The sequence below is a fragment of the Tachypleus tridentatus genome, chromosome 13 (assembly GCF_004210375.1).
Source record: "Tachypleus tridentatus isolate NWPU-2018 chromosome 13, ASM421037v1, whole genome shotgun sequence".
Classification (NCBI taxonomy): Eukaryota; Metazoa; Arthropoda; class Merostomata; order Xiphosura; family Limulidae; genus Tachypleus; species Tachypleus tridentatus.
In genome coordinates, this window is record NC_134837.1 from 37138811 (window position 1) to 37161528 (window position 22718).

At 30.6% G+C, this 22718-nt stretch overlaps 1 protein-coding gene across 1 annotated transcript in view; it reads right to left on the bottom strand.

Moving 5' to 3' along the window:
- The window catches only part of LOC143236114 (uncharacterized), a 92774-nt gene extending 71652 nt beyond the window's left edge, over nucleotides 1-21122 (bottom strand). The window contains exons 1-6 of the mRNA XM_076474388.1: nucleotides 21098-21122; nucleotides 20121-20231; nucleotides 13455-13704; nucleotides 13015-13082; nucleotides 10323-10416; nucleotides 289-428 (exon numbers count right to left, since the gene is read on the bottom strand). Coding sequence (XP_076330503.1) covers nucleotides 289-428; nucleotides 10323-10416; nucleotides 13015-13082; nucleotides 13455-13704; nucleotides 20121-20231; nucleotides 21098-21107 — 673 coding nt within the window. The 5' untranslated portion in view covers nucleotides 21108-21122. The remainder of the gene's footprint in view (nucleotides 1-288; nucleotides 429-10322; nucleotides 10417-13014; nucleotides 13083-13454; nucleotides 13705-20120; nucleotides 20232-21097) is intronic.
- Nucleotides 21123-22718: the final 1596 nt, after the last annotated feature.

Here is a 22718-nt window from a genome sequence, read left to right on the forward strand (position 1 = left end):
GCTACTCTTTACCAACAAATAGTGGAATTGACCATCACATTATAACACTCCTACACATGAAAGGACAAGCATGTTTAGTGCAACCAGGATTCAGACCCACAACCCTCAGAATATGAGTCAAATGCCTTAACCCACCTGGCCATGCTGTGCCACTTAAATAAGAAAATGTGAGTAATATAGATAATAAATTACAGACTATCAACCTTTGTTAGTAAAAACTTCTGTATTTAGATACATATCATATAACATCAGCCCTAGTCATGAAGTAATATTTCAAATAATGCATACCTTCTGTCTCTTCAGCACCAAAAATACTTTTTTGGGAAGAATATTCTGACTTCAGGATGACTCCTGGTTGTACATTTTCTATTTTTTCTGGATATACATCTTGATTTTTGCTAGTGGTAAGACTGATTTCTTCCAATGATCTATATAACATAGGAAATGTTTTTAAAAAATGCAATAACAGCTTATTTGCTAAACTGTAACCTAAAAGTTAACAATTTTGATTTTTCCTTAAGCGTAAAATAAAATTTTCAAAATTGATTTTCCAACTGGGACTTTTAAATTGGTATAATAAATATTCAAACACAAATTAATATGCACCTGACCTTAGAGCCACAACTTTAAAAGTTATTTGGTTGTGAAATCTAATTGTTTCATAATTCACAGTTATTCATATTAGGCCATGGCCTATCTACAAAATTTAATAGTACCATGTCAACTATAAAATATAACTAAGTTGTAATTTAAAAGACCAAATACTGAAATTAAGCCTATTTATAGAAAAATTGCAGAATGGGTGGAACAGTTTGAAGAACATTGTTATACACAGATGTCAGCTAACTAAGGTATGAGACTGGATACAGCTGTAACAGTTTGGTGACTCAATGTAGATGTAAATAACTGCAGAAGTTGAATAATCTAAGTGGAGTTCAAGTAAAAGAATACTTTCAAATAATCCTGGTAGTGCTATAATTATTCTGGTTACCAATTGAAACAATGTAGAGAGGGTGTTAGCCAAGGGTTTACAGATTGCTCTTCCTCCTAAAATGTTTTAAGAGAAAAATATTGATATTGCTTTACATTTTGTGTACTGCAACTGGCATATTGTGATATTTCGGTGATCAGTGATGTCAAGAAAACCCACTTGTAGAGAAATATATATGCAAAAACGACTCGTTTGGGTTGAGAAAATATTTTACGTAGAAGAGTGAACAACGTTTTGACCTTCTTCGCTCATCGTCAGGTTCACAAAGAAAGAAAGAGGAAACTGCCCGGAAGCTGACCACAGGTTTGGAAGGGGTTGTGTAACTGAGTGTCGGAATGTAGAGGGCAGTGTTAGATGTTTGAATATATAATTTTATTATTATATTTAATATAGGTATAAAGGCATTCCTTTATATTGGTTTATTTTGGGTTTAAGTTGTTGTATAAGTAAGGCTTCTTTAATTTTGCATTTGTTTATGTTTGTTTCTTTATTTAGTATTTGAGTGTTTTCTATGGTTATGTTGTGTTTATTTGACTTGCAGTGTTCGAAAACGTGTGAAGGTGACTTTTCATGTTCTTTGAACCTGGTTTCCATTTTTCTACTTGTTTCTCCAATATAGAACTCGTGGCAGTTATCACATTGTATTTTATAAATAATATTGGAGTGTAGTTTTTACATAGTATAGACCTTAGTTTTGTGCCTGGTTTTTGAATAAATTTAGTATTAACTGAAATGTCATTTTGTCACTAGTTTTTGCCAAATGTTGGTTACTTGTCTGCTGATGTTGGGAATATATGGAATACAGCAGTATATGGTTTCGTGATTTTTTGATTCGTGAGATATATTTACTTTTGTTGGTTGATTTTGCTTTCTGTCTAGGTGTGTGCATATAATGTTTTCTATGGTTTGTGGAGGAAACTTATTGATGTTGATGAAGTATTGTTTTATTTTGTCTAATTCATCGTTAATTTTATCTGGTGAGCATAGTTTTATGGCTGTGTTTATTTGGTTTCTTAGTATGTTGAGTTTTTGTTTTGTTTCATGTGCTGAGTCCCAAGGAATGTATAGTCCAGTATGGGTGATTTTTCGGTGGATTTCTGTTTTCAATTGTATGTCGGTTCTTGTAATTTTGAGGTTAAGAAATGATATTTGATTGCTTTCTTCCTGTTCACATGTGAAGTTAATGTTGGGGTGTATAGAGTTAATGTGATTGAAAAAATTAAGTGTGTGTTCTGTAGATCTGAATCCCACAACCGTGTCATCTACATATCTGTACCAGTATAGTGGTGGATGTAATGCTGTGTTAACTGCTTGTGTTTCAATTTGTGTCATAAAAATATTGGCTAGAACTGGTAATACTGAGTTGCCCATGCTCAGGCCATTTGTTTGTATATAGTTGTGGTTGTTGAACATGAAGTTTGTCTTTATCGTGGTGAATTCTATGAGGGTTTCTAACTGATTGCTGGGAATATCTATAGTTGGGTTAGGGTCTCGGATATAGAGTTCTAAGGCTTTCTTGCAGGCTTCAGTGGTTGGAACTTCTGTAAAGAGGGATATAACATCGAAACTGGCCATTAAGGCTTTATGATTAAGTTGATTTAGATTAGACTTGAAATTAAAAGTCTTTGATAAATGAGCTGGCTGATGTTACATATTTGGAGAATGCCCATGCTATGTATTTACCAAGATTGTAATTAAACGATTCATATGTGAACATTATTGGTCGTAATGGACAATTTGGTTTATGAGGTTTGGGGATGCCGTATATTTGTGGTGTGCATGAGTCGGTTTTACGTAGGTAGGAATAAAGTGTTTGTGAAATTGTGTTGGTTTTTTTCATTTTTAGTAGTAATTTGTTTAGTTGCGTCTTGTGTGTCTTTGTTGGATTTGTGTGCATTGGTTTAAATTTTTTGTTTGTATTCATTCGTGTTCATTATGACTATAGTGTTACCTTTATCTGCTTTTAGAATTTTTGTTTTTGTCTTGTTTTAGGTTTTTAATGAAATTAATGTCTCTTTTTGTAAAATTGTTTTTTAGCTTTCTGTTTTGTGAAATTATGTTGATGGTTTTGTGAGAAAATTCTTTGAAAAAATCGTTTAATATGTTGTTTTTAGGTGTTTCTGGAAAATATAAATTTTTAATTTTACCTGGGAAGTTTGGATGTTAGATGTCAATAAAATTATCTAAGTTGTCTTCTTTCTGTTGATTGTTTTTGGTTGTTTTCTTGTTTTAGTTTTCTGTAGAAAGTATCACAATTCTCCTGGCTAGATCTTCTAAACATGTTTTGATTTCTATGGTTGGAATGTACCTAGGTGCTATTGCAAAGTTGAATCCCTTGTTAAGTAGTTAACATCAATAAGTTTCCTCCACAAACTGTAGAAAACATTATACGCGCACACCTAGACAGAAAGCAAAATCAACCAACAAAAGTAAATATATCTCACGAATCAAAAAAATCACAAAACCATATACTGCTGCATACCATATATTCCTGACATCAGCAGACAAATAACCAACATTTGGCAAAACTAGTAACAAAATATGACATTCCAGTTAATACCAAATTTATTCAAAAACCAGGCACAAAACTGAGATCTATTCTATGTAAAAACTACACTGACAAACACAACACCAACATTATTTAGAAAATACAATGTGATAACTGCCACGACTTCTATATTGGAGAAACAAGTAAAAAAATGGAAACCAGATTCAAAGAACATAAAATGTTACCTTCACACGTTTTCGAACACTGCAAGTCAAATAAACACAACATAACCATAGAAACACTCAATACTAAATAAAGAAACAAACATAAACAAACGCAAAATTAAAGAAGCCTTACTTATACAACAACTTAAACCCAAAATAAACCAATATAAAGGAATGCCTTTATACCTATATTAATATAATAAAATAGATAAAATTATATATTCAAACATCTGACACTGCCCTCTACATTCCGACACTCAGTTACACAACCCCTTCCAAACATGTGGTCAGCTTCCGGTCAGTTACCTCTTTCTTTCTTTGTGAACCTGACGATGACCAAAGAAGGTCACAATGTTGTTCGCTCTTCTACGTAAAATATTTTCTCAACCCAAACGAGCCGTTTTTGCATATATATTGTGATATTTGGTTCAGAGAGCGAGATACCTGAACAAATTCTGTCACACATTTCAAAGATAGTACTTTCTTCATGTAAAGGAAAGAATTATAGTAAAAATGTTGTAATTTATCTAATTGAAAGCAAAACTTCTGTTGAATTAAAAAATAATGAAAACATTATCACTACTACACATAATAAAGATAATGAAAATGTAATTTTAAACAAAATAGTTTATACCAAGCAGGTAGACAGTATGCTGAATGATAAAAAAATATATTTGAAAAGTTGAATTAAGATCATAACACAAATAAGAAATTAAAATCACATATAAAGATATCAGACCCGCTGGCTCAAATACACACATGTATGGTAACCCAAAGGCTCATTGTGATGGATGCCTAGTTAGGCCAATTATGTCTAGTATTGGGGCATTTAAAAAATCTTTAGCTGAGTTCATAATCAACGTCTTGTATAAAATCACAAAGCACACATACTACTACTTATAGCTTTTGAATTTGAACGACACATCAGACAGTTAAATTCCCATGGTAATTATTGCATGTTAAATCTCTGATATTGAATCTTTAACTTTCTAATATACTATTAGATGGGACTATGGATGTTTGCTTTGAGTTGGTATTTAAAGGATTAAATCAATAATTCTCAAACATTTCAGACTCAAGTTCAACTTTGAACAAACCAAAACTTAATTTAAGAAATAACAAAAAACACTGTAGCAAAAATTAATACTTGTAAGATTTTGGTATTAATGGGAAGGTTTTGACTTTATTTTGCACAATTGAAGAATATATGGTATGAATTTTGTCAAATTGAAGTAATGAAAACTGTCATGTTTATTCAGATAGAAGCCAAGTCCAGACATGAGGAAAGTAGCAAGTATACATGTGTGGGAAGCTGAAACTGGGTTTATTATAAATCTTACAACGCATCACCAACATTAGTTCCATATATTGCTAGTGGGATATATACCATAGTTTGAGAATCAACAATCTAGATAATGTAGACAGACTAAAAACAGTGTTTAAAACATTATTTGTGTTTGTATTTTCCATTTTAATGGATCTATTTATCAATACCTTGATGGTGTAGCCACGAGGTTTTAGTAGCTAATGAATTTTTGTTATCCTGAAAAACAACAGTTAGAAAAATATCAAGATCTATACAAATAAGACATGTAGATGACACTTGCAGAATATGAACCAATCTAAACAGATTTTAAAGTTATTACACAGTCAAACTAATAGTTTTTTACTACAGAACATCAAAATCAAAATAGACTAGCATTTCTTGATACTTGGATTTTAAGCCATAACTGGTTACTGATGTGTTTTCTAAGCTGACACTTACATGGTTTTATTCACATTTTGAGATTTCTGTCCCATTGGTTTTAAACAAAAACTTGTAAAAATATTACTGAATAGAGACTATAAAATCTGTAACCTTACCCTAAGTTATATAGAAGAAGTAAATAACATTAAAAAGTGTTTTATTAAAACCTTCCACCCCTCTAGTTGTTAAAAACAATAGTGAATTTGAAATACTAAAGGCGAGATATATCCTTTGTTACAAGAGTGTAAAGCACCCACCCAAAAAAATTACCATGGTAATTTTACTATAAATGGACCTTTTATCATTTGAAGTGTAGAAAGATATTTAAAACTATTAAGTTACTTAAACACTGAATTGACAGACAGCAAAAACTTGAGAGTGATTTATGAATAAAAGTGCCAGAAGAGTAACCTCAAATATAAATGAGATACCATGAGGATATTACAATATTACAAATTCGTATAACAGATCACTGTTACTTGCAAGCCACATCAATTTGCAACCTATGGAACACTGTAATCTCAATATGAAGCCATTTTAATATATTTATGCAAGGTCACCATGAAAGAGAATTACAAATTATGAAGAATTTGGCCATACTGAGTAGAAAATCAGTTTTGAATTTGAAAGCCAATATTTTATCATAATTAAGATTGTACCTGCTATTTCAACTTTAAATAGGTCTAAGATAAATATTTGGTCCTTTAAATATCAGCCTAGTCACATTTTACAGTTAGCATAGCACTATTAAACACTATATGCAGGCTTTATCAAACAACTCAATTTCATAATTAAAAGAAATAACTCTTAAAATAGATAGCAACTGTAATTTACTGTAAAAAAGCCCACAAGTTTCAGATACAGCATCAGGTATGGCACATTTTGTAATTCTGCATAAATACCCCAATGATTTATTTTATCAGTGCTTCATTTGTGAGCAGCAGCAGTATTATGTTAGATCCAGCTATACTCTTTACTACAGAATACTGATTATTTCTGACAGGTAATTTGTTACTTGGTCAAGGAGTATTAAGTTACCAGAACCAATTTTTGACATTCATTTTCCTTGCTTCTATGAACCTGCCATCCTGTACAGCATAACCATATTTAAGGTCTGATGTTACTGTCCCTATTCAATGACACATCATTAGGTTGTTAGAATTCACACACACAAAAATATCAAGAAAGAGCTGTGGATATTTCTTATAAAATGCCACCAAGTGGGATTTTCAGCAGGCTCAAAGCTACATTTTACAATGAACAAACAAGCAACTAGATTTAGACTAAATCAAACAGTATCAAATAAATGTTAAAATCTCAAATTAAAATATTAACTTCTGTATTCCACTTCTGAGGTTACTTGAGATTAATATTAAATAATGAACTATAGAAAATATACAGTAATTTACAAATATGGCAAAAAATACTTGAGTTATAGCACCATTGTGACAGCTTTGTGAGGCCCATATTTACTCGAATAAATATACTCATGGCAACAAAGTTAGAGGCATATTTTTATGGAAAGAAGACAAAAATCATGATACTCAGGTTCATAATCTGGATAGCCACTAGACCATCCTCAGCCTTTGAGAATTCTGAACAGATGAATAAGTTTCTTGTGACTACAGTTTTTCAGACCTTGATAGCTTGAAACTAAGTTTACTTGTAAAATGTACAGCAGGAACCTTCACCACAAAAAAATACTATTGCAGTGTTTTTATTTTTATGCTCAAGTAACTTTAATAATTACAAAAATTTAATTTTAATGCCACAATACAGAAAAACCTTTGTACTCAGACTTTCCTATTATAAACCAAATTATTTATGGCATCAGTAAAATATATTTCATGGAGCAACAAAGATGATACATTTGCAATAAATACTGCAAATTCTACCTTTATCAAGAAAAGCACTAATATTAGCTTCATGATATAAATGCATTTGAAAAATATACACTGTTTTGTTTAGACAAACTATTTTGATAAGCTTCTTTCAATAGTATATCGTTTACCTTTCTTTATCAGACATAAGCAGATTTAATATCAGTTGGCCTACAATATAAAAAGTTAAAATTAGTAGAGATTTCGTGAAACATCATCACAATCTACTTAACAAAACTTAACATTAATTTTAATAAATTCTCTGTTTCTTAGTTTTGGTATAGATTAACATGTTTCAATAAGTTTTTACATAAAACAGTAGGACCTTAACAAACTAATTGCATTGTGTTACTTCTCAGGTCACAAAATAAACTTTTTTAAAGTTCCACCTGGACCCAATCATCAAACTTTTTAGATGCTGAAATTCAAGTGTTTGAAAGTTGTAACTGTCCATTCTTTCAACTCCTCAAGTGCAAAAGCTCAACATTATCACAACAATGATACCAAGCACATGGCATTGTATAGTTTAAATCCATAACTTTCAAGTCTTGATTAATGTTACTAAGATTTGTATCTAATCATATCTGATACCTGTTTCATTGCTACTTATGTTAAAACTACAGTGTATGTATAAAAGTAGATGAAGCACAAGGCAAGTAATAATAATAATAATTTTAATAAATATGTAAGTATGTAGAGATTAAGTTGAGAGTGACATATTACTTACAATAATGAGCAATAGGATATTACTGATATTTCAATATATGACTTTAATAATTAGCACTATCTCAAGTTGGTTATTTAACATGACAAATGTCTATAAATTCCATAAACTATCTGTACATGCCCCACTCAGAATTCAAATCTTGTTCAGACAATGATTTGTTTGGCAATCTGGTTGAAGGCTTCATATGACCTAAAAGTTAATATAAGCCACAAAATCATAAACTTATGGTACTAAGATATATTGGTTTACATTCACCAGTCAGAATTAATAATGTTGATTTAACTAGTATAATGCAATCTTCACCAAATTTTACAAGCCAGCTAAGAACATCTTTTTAAATTTTTACATGCCTGATGGGAGTTTTAGAATCTTTTGGGACAGAATAGATTCATTTAGCAGCCTGCTTATTGTAACATTGCAAAGTTTCTAAAATCTTGTCAAATTAGGATTGTCAATATAATATACAGCAGAGCATCTTTCATGATGTATTTATATCATTTATTTAGATGTAATCAAATAAATCTAAACAATAGTTTAGTTGCTTGTTTATACATAACAATTTGATGGTCCCACATGTATAATTATGTTTAACATACATCTAGCACATAAACAATAAAAAAATATGATTCAACTGTCTTCTTAAACTTATTTTATTCCACATTGATTTTTTATGAAATGTTGCAAATAAACTAATTTTATGTCAATTCTTCAATAACTTGAAAAAATATTATCAAATACAGAATTCTGTAAATTTACAGGTGTTCCATGTGAGAAAAGGCTAAAATATATCTCTATTCAACATAATCAACATTTTTATATTTCACTGTACTTTCTTATCCTGTCTTGAGTCACATTTCTACAGGTATTTGGTATTTACGATCCAAATGGAACCTAATATGACATATGGGGTAAATTAACAGGTATGATATCCCAAGACTAAGGCATGCCATCTCTAACTTAAACTGTTGCCCATAGGGATCATACCTGTATACAGTATTAACTACTGGTAACTCACACATTGGCTTCTGGCAGAAATGCTTAGTATAACAATGTTTTGCAGGTCCTTATTTCATAAGTACCAATAATACTGTAGTTTAAGTGACTATGAAATAAATCTATACTTTGTATCATATGGCAATATCTTTGGCTTATATTCACGAGTAACAATATATACAAGAAAAGTCCATGTTTTGCATTTCTAGCAGCAATTTATGCTGGAAAAAAAACTATACTGGTATAAAGACAGCAGTTGGTTTAGACCCAATATCATTTTTATTAGTTTTTAATTAGATATTAGTTTAAATTTATAATAAAGAAACAGCAATGAGAAATAAATGTATTTCTTGTTATGCCATATACAAGTGGTAACAGCACAAAATGCCAATTTGAACTTATTCTATTTAAATATATCTTATTAAATGTTATATTTGGTTCTTGAAACATTTTAAGCACTTTTTAAACTAAAACTTCCATACAAATTAAGAAAGGTGTAAAACTTTCTTGAAATAACAGACAGGATAAAGTGGATGACAATCAATGGTGAGAAAGGTGTACAAGTTCTATGAAATAATTGACAAGTGGAAGGTGAATAAGATGTGCAGGTTTCATGAGATAACTAGCAGAATAAAGTGGATGACAAATTTTCTCTAAGTTTAAAGAGACTATTGATTACTAACAATGGAGAAAATCAGATATTGAGATAGTCACTTTTAAAGTGCAAATAACTGAAGACCATAAACAGATATTAAAATACTTCTAGTTGAACATCAGTTCTGCAGAAAAGCATCAAACACATATATGCATGATTGTTTCTTTTAAAGCACATATTCAGTAATTGGTTTTCTAACTACGAATTGAAGTAAATCATTAAAATTGTGATCCACAGTATATATGTATTTATTCCTTTGTGTCAGTGAGGAAGTTCTTTTCTCTATTTCTTTTTAATTTTAATTTGCAACAATGCATTTGAAATTGTTGACTGAATAGTGGATGACAACAGCATCTAGGTAACTGATAGTAAGTATTACCATTAAATATAACAAACTATTTTTGTGCACTTACAGCTTAAAATGTACATTTGTAAGAATTTACATTTCTAGTTTCTTCCACATAGGTTATATTAAAAATATCTAAACTTCTGAAGAAAAAAAAATGACAGTATGAAGTTTAGAGAGTCAAACTTCATTACACAATATGTTCACTCAAACAGATGTTTAAATGTGCTAGTCTTCTAAATGTTTAACAAACAATAAAATATTTACTCACTCTTCTACAGGAGTATCTTTTTGTTGAGCAAATTTCTCATCCAAAGGTGGAACCTTTTCTACTTGTTGATGTGATTCTTCTGTTATAGAAGTTTCTGCACATATATATATTCACATGAAAATTTGCATTTTCTAATTTTGTAAACAATTGTTTATTAAAATGTTTGATAAAAAACACAAAAATACTTTGCAAGTTTTTTATATAATTCTACAAGAACATTAAAGTAAAGGACTACATATTCAACAAAGAATCTCAAACCCATATATCAAAATAACTGTTAAACTGTTACTGGAATTAGAATTTTAAACCAAAACAATTTTGAAATTATTTCAATTGAAATGCAATAAGCTTACCTACACCAATTTACTATAAATTTTATATAAACACTGAATTAACTCTGAAATAACTGTTTTGTTTGTGCAACTTTGAATATATTGTTCTTGCATTTGCTGAGAATAAATAATAGCAGTTCTTTACATATGAGTACATTTCATTATAAGTCACATTATTTGTAATCTCCATCCTATGGTATTACAGCTACAAACAGTTTACACCCTTTTAATTTCTTAGGTGAAAATAATGCAAAGTTATAAGACCTTGAAACACAACCTCACAGGAAAGTTATTGACCAAATCTGAATTTACTATAGAAGAGATATATAACAATGTTGCATATAGCTTTTATAATTTGATCTTGCTTCTGTTTTAATTTTTTAAAATTTTGAAACAGTTATTGTTTTGAATAAAGTTTAATATATATATGACATGATTTGACAAAAAAGGGGAGGATTCAAGGAAAACCTTTCTTCATAAACCAAAACAAGTTTGCACCAAGATTCATAAAAATAACACATCTAAGACAAGAGGAATAAAATGTGATTAAGAAAATGAAAACTTATCACTTGGTAAGTAAAATAGAATGTTGTAATTTTGCACATTCTAGAAAAAAAAAAATGTTGAAAATGGTACTCTCATCACATTATACCCAAATTACGATTTAATTAATGGATAGCTGGAGCAAGCTCCAAGTATCACAGAAATACAGATAATCTGATTGAATGGATATTTATGTATTTGATGTTAGAGTTATCAAGTAATCATTCTACCTTTTACTGCTTGTTTAGCAAAGTCTCAAGGTAGAGAAGAGTAAATACCATATACAATACATATGGATACTGAAACAAATTTAGTTAAGAATTGAATATTTTTTATCCTTATTAACAACTTGCACTGAAACATTTCACAGTCAGACTGAGTAAACTTTTTTACACAGATTATTTTTTTGTACAACACACTTGTACATTTTACTAAAATCTTGCCACATGTCGTGCAGATATGTCATAACTTTAGAATTATAATCAACATTCCTTCTCCAATACAGGACTAGTCCAATGGATGTCATGCCTGTTTTGTTAAATGATTCATTCCAATGAAGCACAAATAACTCATGATGTGCAGACAAGAAAACCAAATTCATATTCTGGGAGTTTGTACATTTAGAACACCAAACCTCATATTCTTCAAGAGGATTTGTAATTTCTTGCTTAACAGGTCATAACTTCAGGGTCAACAGTGACAATATGAAGACAGATAATAATAGCTTAGAAAAAGACTGGTAGACCTAAAGTTATAAGAAAATAATAACTGTTGAATGAAAGTTGAGACTATTTAACTTTGTAATTGCTACTGTTTTCCATATTGATGTTTTCCATATAAGTTTTTAAACAGTTTGTACACCAAACTGATTACAGGTCCATGATATTTTTTATTAGCTACAGATCCTTAATAAAGTTACCACAGCATTCTCCTACTTATTTCACATACAAAATGAGTGCTTTACTCAATTACTTGCTCTGTTCTTTACACTTAGCCCTGTAACATGAAACAGGTATAAAAATACTCAACATAATGGGACACACTAGTAATGATAGGTGAGGAAAGTAGTCAGTAATTTCAGGACTAGAAAATTTTATTCTATTACTAGGAATAAGCAGTCAACTTCTACTCTGTAGTTTATGCCAAAGGTAATTATTTATATATATAATTTTTTTTTAAATAAACACAAAGCTACACAAAGGAGTATCTGGGCTCTGTCTACCACAAATATCAAAACCTGGATTTTAGCATTGTAAGTCTGCAGACAAACTGCTGTGCCACTAGGGAACATATTTATAGAAAGATGGCCATTAAAATAATTGAATATAAAAGTAATAGAATAAATGGAACAGAAATCATAAGACATAAGCAGATGAAACCAATAAAACAAAAAATACAAAGTTAGTTTAGCTTAATATTCCAATTTCAAAATCAAAATTAATGCTAAAAATTAAATCAAACAATCGGTTCAAACTTTTTGAGATTACTTGAGTTTCCTTGAAATAACTGTAGTAAGTTGAAATTATAACTGTACATCAACTCACTATGAGACCTATTTCTACCCTGCTTGTTTCACCTCCTAAAATCTTTTCATGTTGTAGGTATTCATAAAATTTGAGAAACAGAGAACAAAAACTGGCATCTGTGTGACAATGAAAGTATCATAAAAACAAACCAAAATTTTAGTGCTTATATTACAGTTTTACAGGATTTCATCTCCATCGTAAATGCAGGTGTAATAAAACATCTTTATAGCTTCACAGTCAAAGAACATTTCAATTAATATTATAACATCAAAAACAATGATTGAAAATTACCAGTTTTTGACTGGTCAGCATCGACGGTTGATGTTTCACCTTCCACTGGCATTGTGGAAACTCCAAGACTATTCAATTAAAAAAACGTCATTGCATAATTATGTGTACTGTCAAAAATAATTTAATAATTTCAACTGTGTAAGTTGGTTTATTTGTATTTCTATTATTTTTCATGTTAATGTTTTTTTTTATGGATTTCAACTGTAAATGCAATTTTTTTCATCATAAGTAAACATATGATAAAGAATCTTTAAAAAATTATGAACAGGTTAGGTTAAGTAGAAAAATTTTCAGCAAGAAAAATGTTTTTTTTTCTAATTCACTCTAGTTTCTCTGAAAAATGTTTCTGAATATTGGACCTTTATATATTTAATACACTTACAACTGTCTTTACTTCAAATGCTAATTATACTACATTAAAAGCAAATGCATGCAAATACCTGTTAGTGCTGCTGTTGCTACTTCCTGGTGGGTCCTGTTCATGACTTCCACCACTGTCATCTTCTTCCTCCTCATCTTTTTTTTTACTGTCTCTATGATCCCCACCATCATTTCCATTTCCACCACTTCCTGAAGCATTTCCTTCTGACCCTTGTTTTCCATTATTAGCATTTTCTTCTGTATTATTGTTATGGATTTTTTCATTGCTTTGGCTCTCTGTAGCGCCATTACCGGTGTCAGCCGAACTTCCTATTTTTAATAGTCGAAAACCAAATCATTATAACATTCATAAGAATTTGTATTAAAAACTCTCATCTTTGATAATAAATACGTATTTTCTACATGGTGTTTTCAAAAATCTTTACCTCAAACAGCAATATAACTTATATACATATATATGTGTCAAAGATTTCTTTTTCAAAACCCCATAAACTATGACATAATTTGTCTTTACAATCAATAAACAAATAAGTTATAATCTTATGTGAAAAGTAATAAATTTTAAGCTTATAAATAATTTTGTACCTCTTATATTTAAGCAGTTGCACTTAAATAGTGCAATTAAACTTAACAGTATAGTTTAGACTAAAACTGATGATTTTCTACATCTAAGCAGTTTATCATCATGTAAAAACTTACGAAAGATGAAATAGAAAGCATAAACTGATGTCAGGAATGTTTAAAAGTTTTAATAAATTTGTTTAAAGTAAATGCTATTAACATTTTTAGAGGAGTTTAAATAACAAATATATACACATGTTAACTGTAATTCAAAAAGACTAATGAAAGATTACCCAAACATTGGTAGTAAACTTTTCAACATTTCCATTTCTTACTTAAGGAACCTAATAATTTATACAAGTCCAAAAATTTCATAATGTTTTTTCTCATATAATTCTATTTTATCAATCTTAGGAATTATAAATTTTTTACAATCAATATAAGAGTTAAAAAGCAACATCAAAGAGAGATTTGAAAATATTAAATGAAGCAGATAAATTTGTGGATTTTTTTTTAATTAGCTGCTTACTTAACTAGTTTTTATTAGTAAGCCCTCGACTGTAGTATTCCAAATGACTGCTTTAGCACTTGTATGCACTTTTGTAATAAACCATACTTATATACCTGGAAGTAGGAGTGCCTTCAGAAATCAGTTTCCTAAACTTGTACAAGTTATACATTGTTACAGCAGTTAAATTACTTTATTTAATCTTAAAACTTTCCTGGAACAAGGTATTAGATCTTTACATTCATGTAAGGTTCAGTCCTAAAATATAGTATGTGATTTTGTCCTCTTCTTAAACAAACCTCAAAGAGGCTTAACAAGCTAAATTCATGAGAGTTATGAAGAGTGGAAAATTTATCAACAAATATTTTGTCACAACAAGGTTTTATACAACTAAAAACTTTACTTATTGTATCTAATGACCTTAGTTATTTTCTTCTTTATTCTTTTGACCCAGCTGGTGTATCACGAGGCTGATAACATTTATAAAGTACTTGGATGTCCACATCACCAAATTCTTTTGACCCAGCTGGTGTATCACGAGGCTGATAACATTTATAAAGTACTTGGATGACCACATCACCAAATTCTTTTGACCCAGCTGGTGTATAACGAGGCTGATAACATTTATAAAGTACTTGGATGTCCACATCACCAAATTCTTTTGACCCAGCTGGTGTATCACGAAGCTGATAACATTTATAAAGTACTTGGATGTCCACATCACCAAACCCATTTGTTTGTTTTTTCACTTTTAACATTTTTAGCATTAAAATTACATGTGTCTACTTTAAGAAAAACTTCTTATAATTTTCTAATAAAACATATGATAAACTACAGTTCTACAACACTCGATTCTTTTTAAAAATACCAAACATTGCAAGTTCAGCAAGTAGACAAAATGTAGTTTCATGCTAGTGGATTCTTGCAAAATAATTACATAACTACAGATCTACTGGATTAATTTTAATTTACAAAATACAGAAACTGAGCAGAAGTTAGTTTCATACTGTTTTGATTCTTGTTAAATAATCACATCTCTGATAATGAACCATTTGATTGTGAAAATATCCTTGATAAGTTGCCTTTACAGTGGGAATACATTAATTTTTACAATTCTAAATAAAAAAATGTTTTTTGTTGTACTTGGAGGTGTTCTAAGTATTACTTGTACTTCAAAGCATTGTAACTCAGGGATTTTTTTTTGGAAATTAATATAAAAATTATTTCTCTTTCTAAAAGTTAAACATCTACAACAGCACAGGATAATGTGCGTACACAATGTTTACAATTGAACACTGAAATGTAAAATCAAAAATCACCATAGCAATTCATAGCTCATTCATTTCTGTTGAAGTCAAACATGATCAAAATTACTTTTTTGACCATGTTTATTTTAAACCTGAAGTCAAAACTTGTGTAAAATCTATCACTTGAAAATCAGACTCACCTGAATGTATAACACTTATTACTGACTTTCTGAGGTTTGAAATTCATTATTTGCCCCCAACTGGGATATCAATACATTGTACATTATTAGCTATATGTTCAAAATATGGATCTCTGAATGGTTAACATACTGAAAGATTACCTGAGCTTTTATTATCCTACTCAATCAGAGGCCCATATTCTGAATACACAGCTAATGTGATAACATTAAACTTTACATATGCAAAGAATTTCAATGGTAATATACCTGTTTCATACAAAAATGTAATATTGTCTGTATTTTAGAGCAATTATCTTGCAATCTTGATGAGTTTTCACCAAACATATGTCAACATTTAAATGGTACTTTCTTCAAAAACTATATTAATTTGCTCAAAAATCCATGAAAACAAGCAAGTTGTGTTGTCTCGTAAATGATATAAAACTAGAATTAACAGAAATATATCACCAGAGCAATATATAACCATTTGTACTCCAAGCCCAATTTTGGTGTTTAAATATGAATTAGAATGATGCTAAAATGACAGAAGATACTGTAATCCTGCACTATAACCTCTGGATTACAGTATCTTCTGTCATAGGGTGATTATATTGTAGTCAAGTCTTCCAAAATACACTACACTATTCTAACATTGAAGAACTCAGGTCTTAAGGTTCATTTTTGAAGGCACTATTAAACAGTTGCTAGTTATTTTTTTTCTGCCTCATAACTTGCAACAATATTTATTACTTTCTAAAATTAACTAACTGGATTCAGATTACTTATTTCATGCATTAAATATTTATAGTTTTATATATATACTCTTCAAAAAAAGAAACACAAAAGGCAGAATTTGAGACATATTGTTAACAAGTTTATTCCGGGTAGTTCTGTATGACGTGTGAAACTTTGCACATTCACTGTTGAACATCCAAAGTCTGCAAAGGCAAAGTCCACACTCACTAGTTGAAGTTTAACGTCACTCAACATCAATAACGAGTATGCCCCCCGTGAGCATCAATAACTGCTTGGCATCTCCTGCCCATGGAAGCGATGAGATGACGAATCACATCCTGTGAAATGGCTGTCCATTCAGCCTGCAAAGCTGCTGCAAGCTGAGGTAGAGTCTGCGGTTGAGGTTGTCGCCGTCGCAGACGTCGGTCCAACTCGTCCCAAAGATGTTCGATGGGGTTTAAATCTGATGATCTGGAGGGCCAGGGAAGAACGTTGATGTTGTGGTGTCTCAAGAAGACAGTGGTGAGTCGGGCTGTGTGAGGACAGGCGTTGTCATGTTGAAAAATGTCGTTGACGTTCACCATGATGGGTTGCACATGGGGCCTAAGAATCTCGTAGACGGTTGCATACGGTCTGATCGGAAATCCCACGCAGCCCTGGTATAGTTGAGGCAGTAGACATCGCAGTGGTGGTCCTATACCGAAGGTGACATAACCGGATGTAGCAATCTTGTGGGGGCATGGTCACACGAGGTCTGCCAGATCGTGGATGGTCACAAGTTGATCCATGTTGTTGGTGATGATTCCATAGCCTTGTGATGGTGCTTGGGTGGACATTCACAGCTCTGGCAACATCTGATCGAGATTCGCCTGCTTCCAAGTGACCAATGGCATTGTTGCATCGTGCTTCAGCCAGTCTTGGCGTAACTGTATTGCGTGTCGGTGGCTTAACATTGAGCTATGGAAACCGAGAACCCGTCACTTTTATAGGGATTTTGCACTTGCAGAGCATGCAGATCTCTCAAACAAATTTATTGGATACGAATGTGTTTTGGCAAAAAATCCAATGTTTTCCTCCGTTTTCAAAGTGCACAACTTTTATTGTCATTTTGGTCTGACAATCAGTGCTTTAACATGTGTAACATCACATACTCTGAGCTTGTAACATTATTACATATATTTCTCTTTAAAATAACAAAAATATCCCTTTTGCGTTTCTTTTTTTTGAAGAGTATATATACATGTCCTAGTTATTTGTATAAATTTTCAGTATAAAATTTGTTTAATTACACTTAACAGTGCTTTCACTTTAACTATTTCACAAAAGTTAAAAAGATTCTCAATTGGGTGAAAAGTCACCCTATACCAAGAAACATACTTTATTACTGAAACCTGCTTTTGAAATATCAAAAGATAGCAAAGCATTAAAAATTAATTGGCCTAGTATTAGTGTTAATAACAGATAATTAGAATATAGGGAAAAAATAAATGCCATTTCAATTATAAATTCTTTATTACCACTTCTAAGAAGCAATTACTTGAGCTTAGCATTTTGCATGTTGCAAGCAAAACTGTACTGCACAAGCCAGATGGTTGAAGTCTAATCAGTTGGCCTCTGTAGGTTAACTACCTTGGCAAGCTATGGTTCAGTTATTTATACACTACTTCAGTGTATACAACATAAAATCATATTTGTTCTACCATCTGTAATAGCACACTGCTTGGCTAGCTTAATGGATTGATCATTCATAACAAAATTACCCATTTCTTCTATAGCAATGTTAAGGTTATCATCAGGTGCATTAACTTGCATTTATTATAATTAAAAACCTTCTATCATTTATTTGTTCAAATCACCAAAACAAATCTATAGTTTGTATAAAACACCAGCATTCTTCTCACACCAAGAACATCCATGACTTCAGTATCATCAGCAAGTTTAAACAATTTATTGCTTGTTCCTTAATATATGTTATTGATATAAATCATAAACAGCAAAGTTCCTAACACTGACCTCTGAGGTATCATACATGACATTAATCTAGTTTGATTGAACTTTTTTTTTTCCAATCCAGCTAGTCTTCTATCCAATGAGTCAAACTATCTCCCACATCCACAAAGCTCTTTTCAATAACTCTTAACTAGAATCTTGTCATATGCTTTCTGAAAATCCAGATACATAAGCAGTAACTTCTTCAAAGAATGTATTAGTAAGGCAAGGACTTCTCATAGTGAAACCATGTTAGCCATTCCACAAAATTTTAAACATCTTTTAAAGAATAAAAGCCACTACTGATGTAAGACTAATAAGCTTATAATTATCCAGACAATGTTTATTGCCTCTCCCTTGAAACTTAAGTCTTGCGTGATATGCCATGCTGTGTTAAGGTACCATGACTGAAGACGTACTGATAGGGCTTGTTTTTGGGTATGTCCACTCTCCTGGGATAGCTGTAGAAGCAACTGAGTATAAAGGAAGAGCTTGACTGTTACATTAAGGCCTATGTGAACCATGATGAAAAAAAAAGGGGGGTCTTTGAGCCACACAGCAGAGCAGGAGTATTTAATACTAGTTACACAAGGTTGTTTCACTTGTTAATCATAATTACAGTAAGTGTGTACCCAAAATGTTGCAACATAAGTAACTGAAACATATGATTCAAAGATGTATTAATACTCAACAGTAAGGATATACACATCTTCCTTTTGAAAAGTCCTGTCAATCTTGTTCAAGTGTCTTCAAAGTTTTATTTGGAAAACTACAATATTAACCAAATATTTGCCATTTTGACAGTGTTAGTTTCAAGTCATGATACTATTCACTTTAGGAATGTTAAACATTTTCCTGAAACCCTCACAACAACAAATATCTTACCTCAAAAATGCCATAAAATAAAGTGTAGAATTCACCTATAAACCATTTTGTTTTCACTGAACTAAATATACATATAACTTTTCATATAATGATGCAACAATCATCTGGATTTCACAATGTATTTGTATCCTTTTTAACTAAACTCACCATGTAAAATAAACTGGCAGAAACAATTTGTGCCTCACTGGATACAGTCATTAAAAGAAATACTTCAAACTAGTGAGCAATAATTTTATTACGAAGTAAACTAATGATATAGGGTTAGACCATTTATTTGCCTTCATGTTAGCATTAATTACACTGGTGTCACTTCAAAATAACCAACTAACTAAAATTGATATTTCTGATTATTGCCACTTTCAATTATTCTAATAATCTAAGTAATCAAGATATTACCATTATGGTTTATTATTATTTTCAATAAATTCAAGATTGTTCAACTTAATCAGTGTTATAAAAATAATCAAAATTAGTTTCCAATTATTACAACATTCAATAATTCCACATGTTAAAGTCCCACATGAATAATCAATTAGTGAAATGTAACTGATTAATAATTCCAATGATTAATTAGCAAATTCAACTAATCATCCAGTTCTAATAAGTACATAAAACATTTACCTTTGGCTGACAGTTCTCCATGACCTGAGGCTTTTATTAGGACTTTATCCTCTTTCATTTTCTGATCTCCAAACATATTAGTTTTTATTCTTAGCAGTATATTCACCTTCACTGTAGAAAATAGTAGTAATACAACATTCTTACTCAAATCACTCTTTGACTTACCTGATAAAAAAATATTTAATCAAAAATGCATTTATCTGTATTTAATAATTCATAATGTTTTCTTCTGACACAAGATATTAGGTGGAAAATAATGAAAAGTTTATATCAGATTTAACCTTCATGATGAATGATTGAAATGAGCATAAATACAAACAGGATAAATAACCGTGTTTTCTTTATTAGAGCTTCTCAAAAAGCTTAATCACTATGAAACTCCATAGAACATTTCATTACACAAAATCTTATCTAATATCACACAGGCCAGTCCATATTTTCACCAGTTTTCCTTTTTAATATTCATAGTTATGTCAAATGCCTTATTGTGGCATAACAGGACAACAAAGGGCCTTTTCTGTCCATCTTTCCTACTAGATTAAATTTACACACTAGAAATAAACTCAAATCTAGCCCTTATTCAAACATATATCAAGCTTCCCCTCAAACTCTAATAAATGAAGTACATCTACCACATCTGAAGACTCTGTCTTAACTGAAGATGATCCCCAGCTTTCCGAAATGTAGTTACAACCCCCTAGTCTTACCATTTTATTAAATATAAAAAAGATGGTGCATTAGCACTAATGGTTCCATTAACAATTTTAAATATCTCAATCAAATCCCCTATAATACTTCTTATTTCAAGAGGAAAATTCTGAAATCTTAATCTATTCTTGTATGACAATTTTTCCATCCCAAGTATCAACCTAGCAACCTGTCTCTGAGGCTTTTTTTTGACAATTCATTATTCTTCCTATGAAAACAAGATCCAAACTGAACAAAATATCATAAATGTGACATAACCAACAACCTACACAATGACATTATAACCTCTTCAGACTTGAATTCAGTATTTCTGTAGATACAACCTAAAATCCTATTTGCCCTGCCACTGGAACAGCACACTGGTTGGATAATTTAAGAGACAAATAAATCAGAATACCAAAATATTTCTCTGTTAAGATTATTTCAATAAAAATTATACTAATATAATTAAGAGTAACATGTCATTTATTTGCCCAACTAACCAAATAATCTAAATCCTTTAATTACTGGGAAATTTTTTTTTTATCATCTGTCTTGAAGTGAGGAATAATGATTATAATTTTCTGGCACCTACCAACTATCAACAACTAAGAAAAAATAGCAACAAGTGGTTCACATATTCAATCTTTAAGATTCTTAAAGGTATTTAGTAAATATTATTCATTTTATTGTTCTTTAAATTAACAAATATTTTCTTAACAAGCTCAAAATTGATGTGACCATCTTGTTCAATCCAGTTTCCATTTATCAACTGTTCAATATAAGAAACTGTTTAAATACTCATTAGTAAAAATTGAAGAAAAGGTAAAATAACCTAGCCATCCCATAATCCTCACATTAGCTTTCCTATATTTTCCTTCAAACACTACTCCCATCCTAACACTTTGATTACCCCTAACAAATTTATAAAAATCCTTATAACTATCAGTGATGACAAGAAAACCCACTTGTAGAGAAATATATATGTAAAAACAGCTGGTTTGGAAGAAGGTTGAAACGTTGTTCGCTCCTGCACACAAAAAATTTCTCAACCCCTTAATTTCTCAAGTTATAATCCTTATAACTAGTTTTTACTTTTTTCATTCAGCCTTTTTTTTAAATATACTTTGATTTCTTAGTTTCCTGTTTTACCAACTCTCTTGATCATCTACAATCCACTAAATTCCCCATTGTTAAAGTCACACATTTTATATTTAAAATAATTTTCTTTAATTTTATTCAGTATACTCTGTGAGCCAACCTGATTTGTTTATTTTCATCTGCATTTTTCCAATCTATAAGAAACATACCTATCTTGAATATTTCAAAATATAATTTAAAACATTTTCAACTTTTGATCAGTATCTCTCAACTAATTCTGTTGCCTAACTTACAGGAGATAATTCTTGTCTCATCTCCTCAAATATTTTTGTTTTTTAATTCATAAACATCAAAATATCTTTATTCTTTAAATCCATCTTATTACATGGTTACTTGCAATTAGATGTTTCTCAGTATTTTTCCTAACAATAATTTCCATAACCAAGTATTGAAGGTTTGAAAAGGGGGAATTATATATATTATCAACTCACCACACATCAGAGGAGTTGATTTTAAAATGTCCTGAAAATACAACCATACTGGTGATGAACAGTAGCTAAAGATTCCATTAGGTAATATCAATATTTTTTATAAGATTTTATATTCTTAATTTAAATGACAAGTTTACGAGTAACTATTAGCAAGAGTAAAATTCTGCCTGTACTCAGTACCAGAATATATTTCATATGCTTATAATCTCACCTCATACCAGCAAAAATCCAAACACTCGCAACTCACACAATCTAAATAGTCATCAGTCTTGAAAAAAACCAATAAATGATCTAATGCATTAATTCTTGTTAATATCAA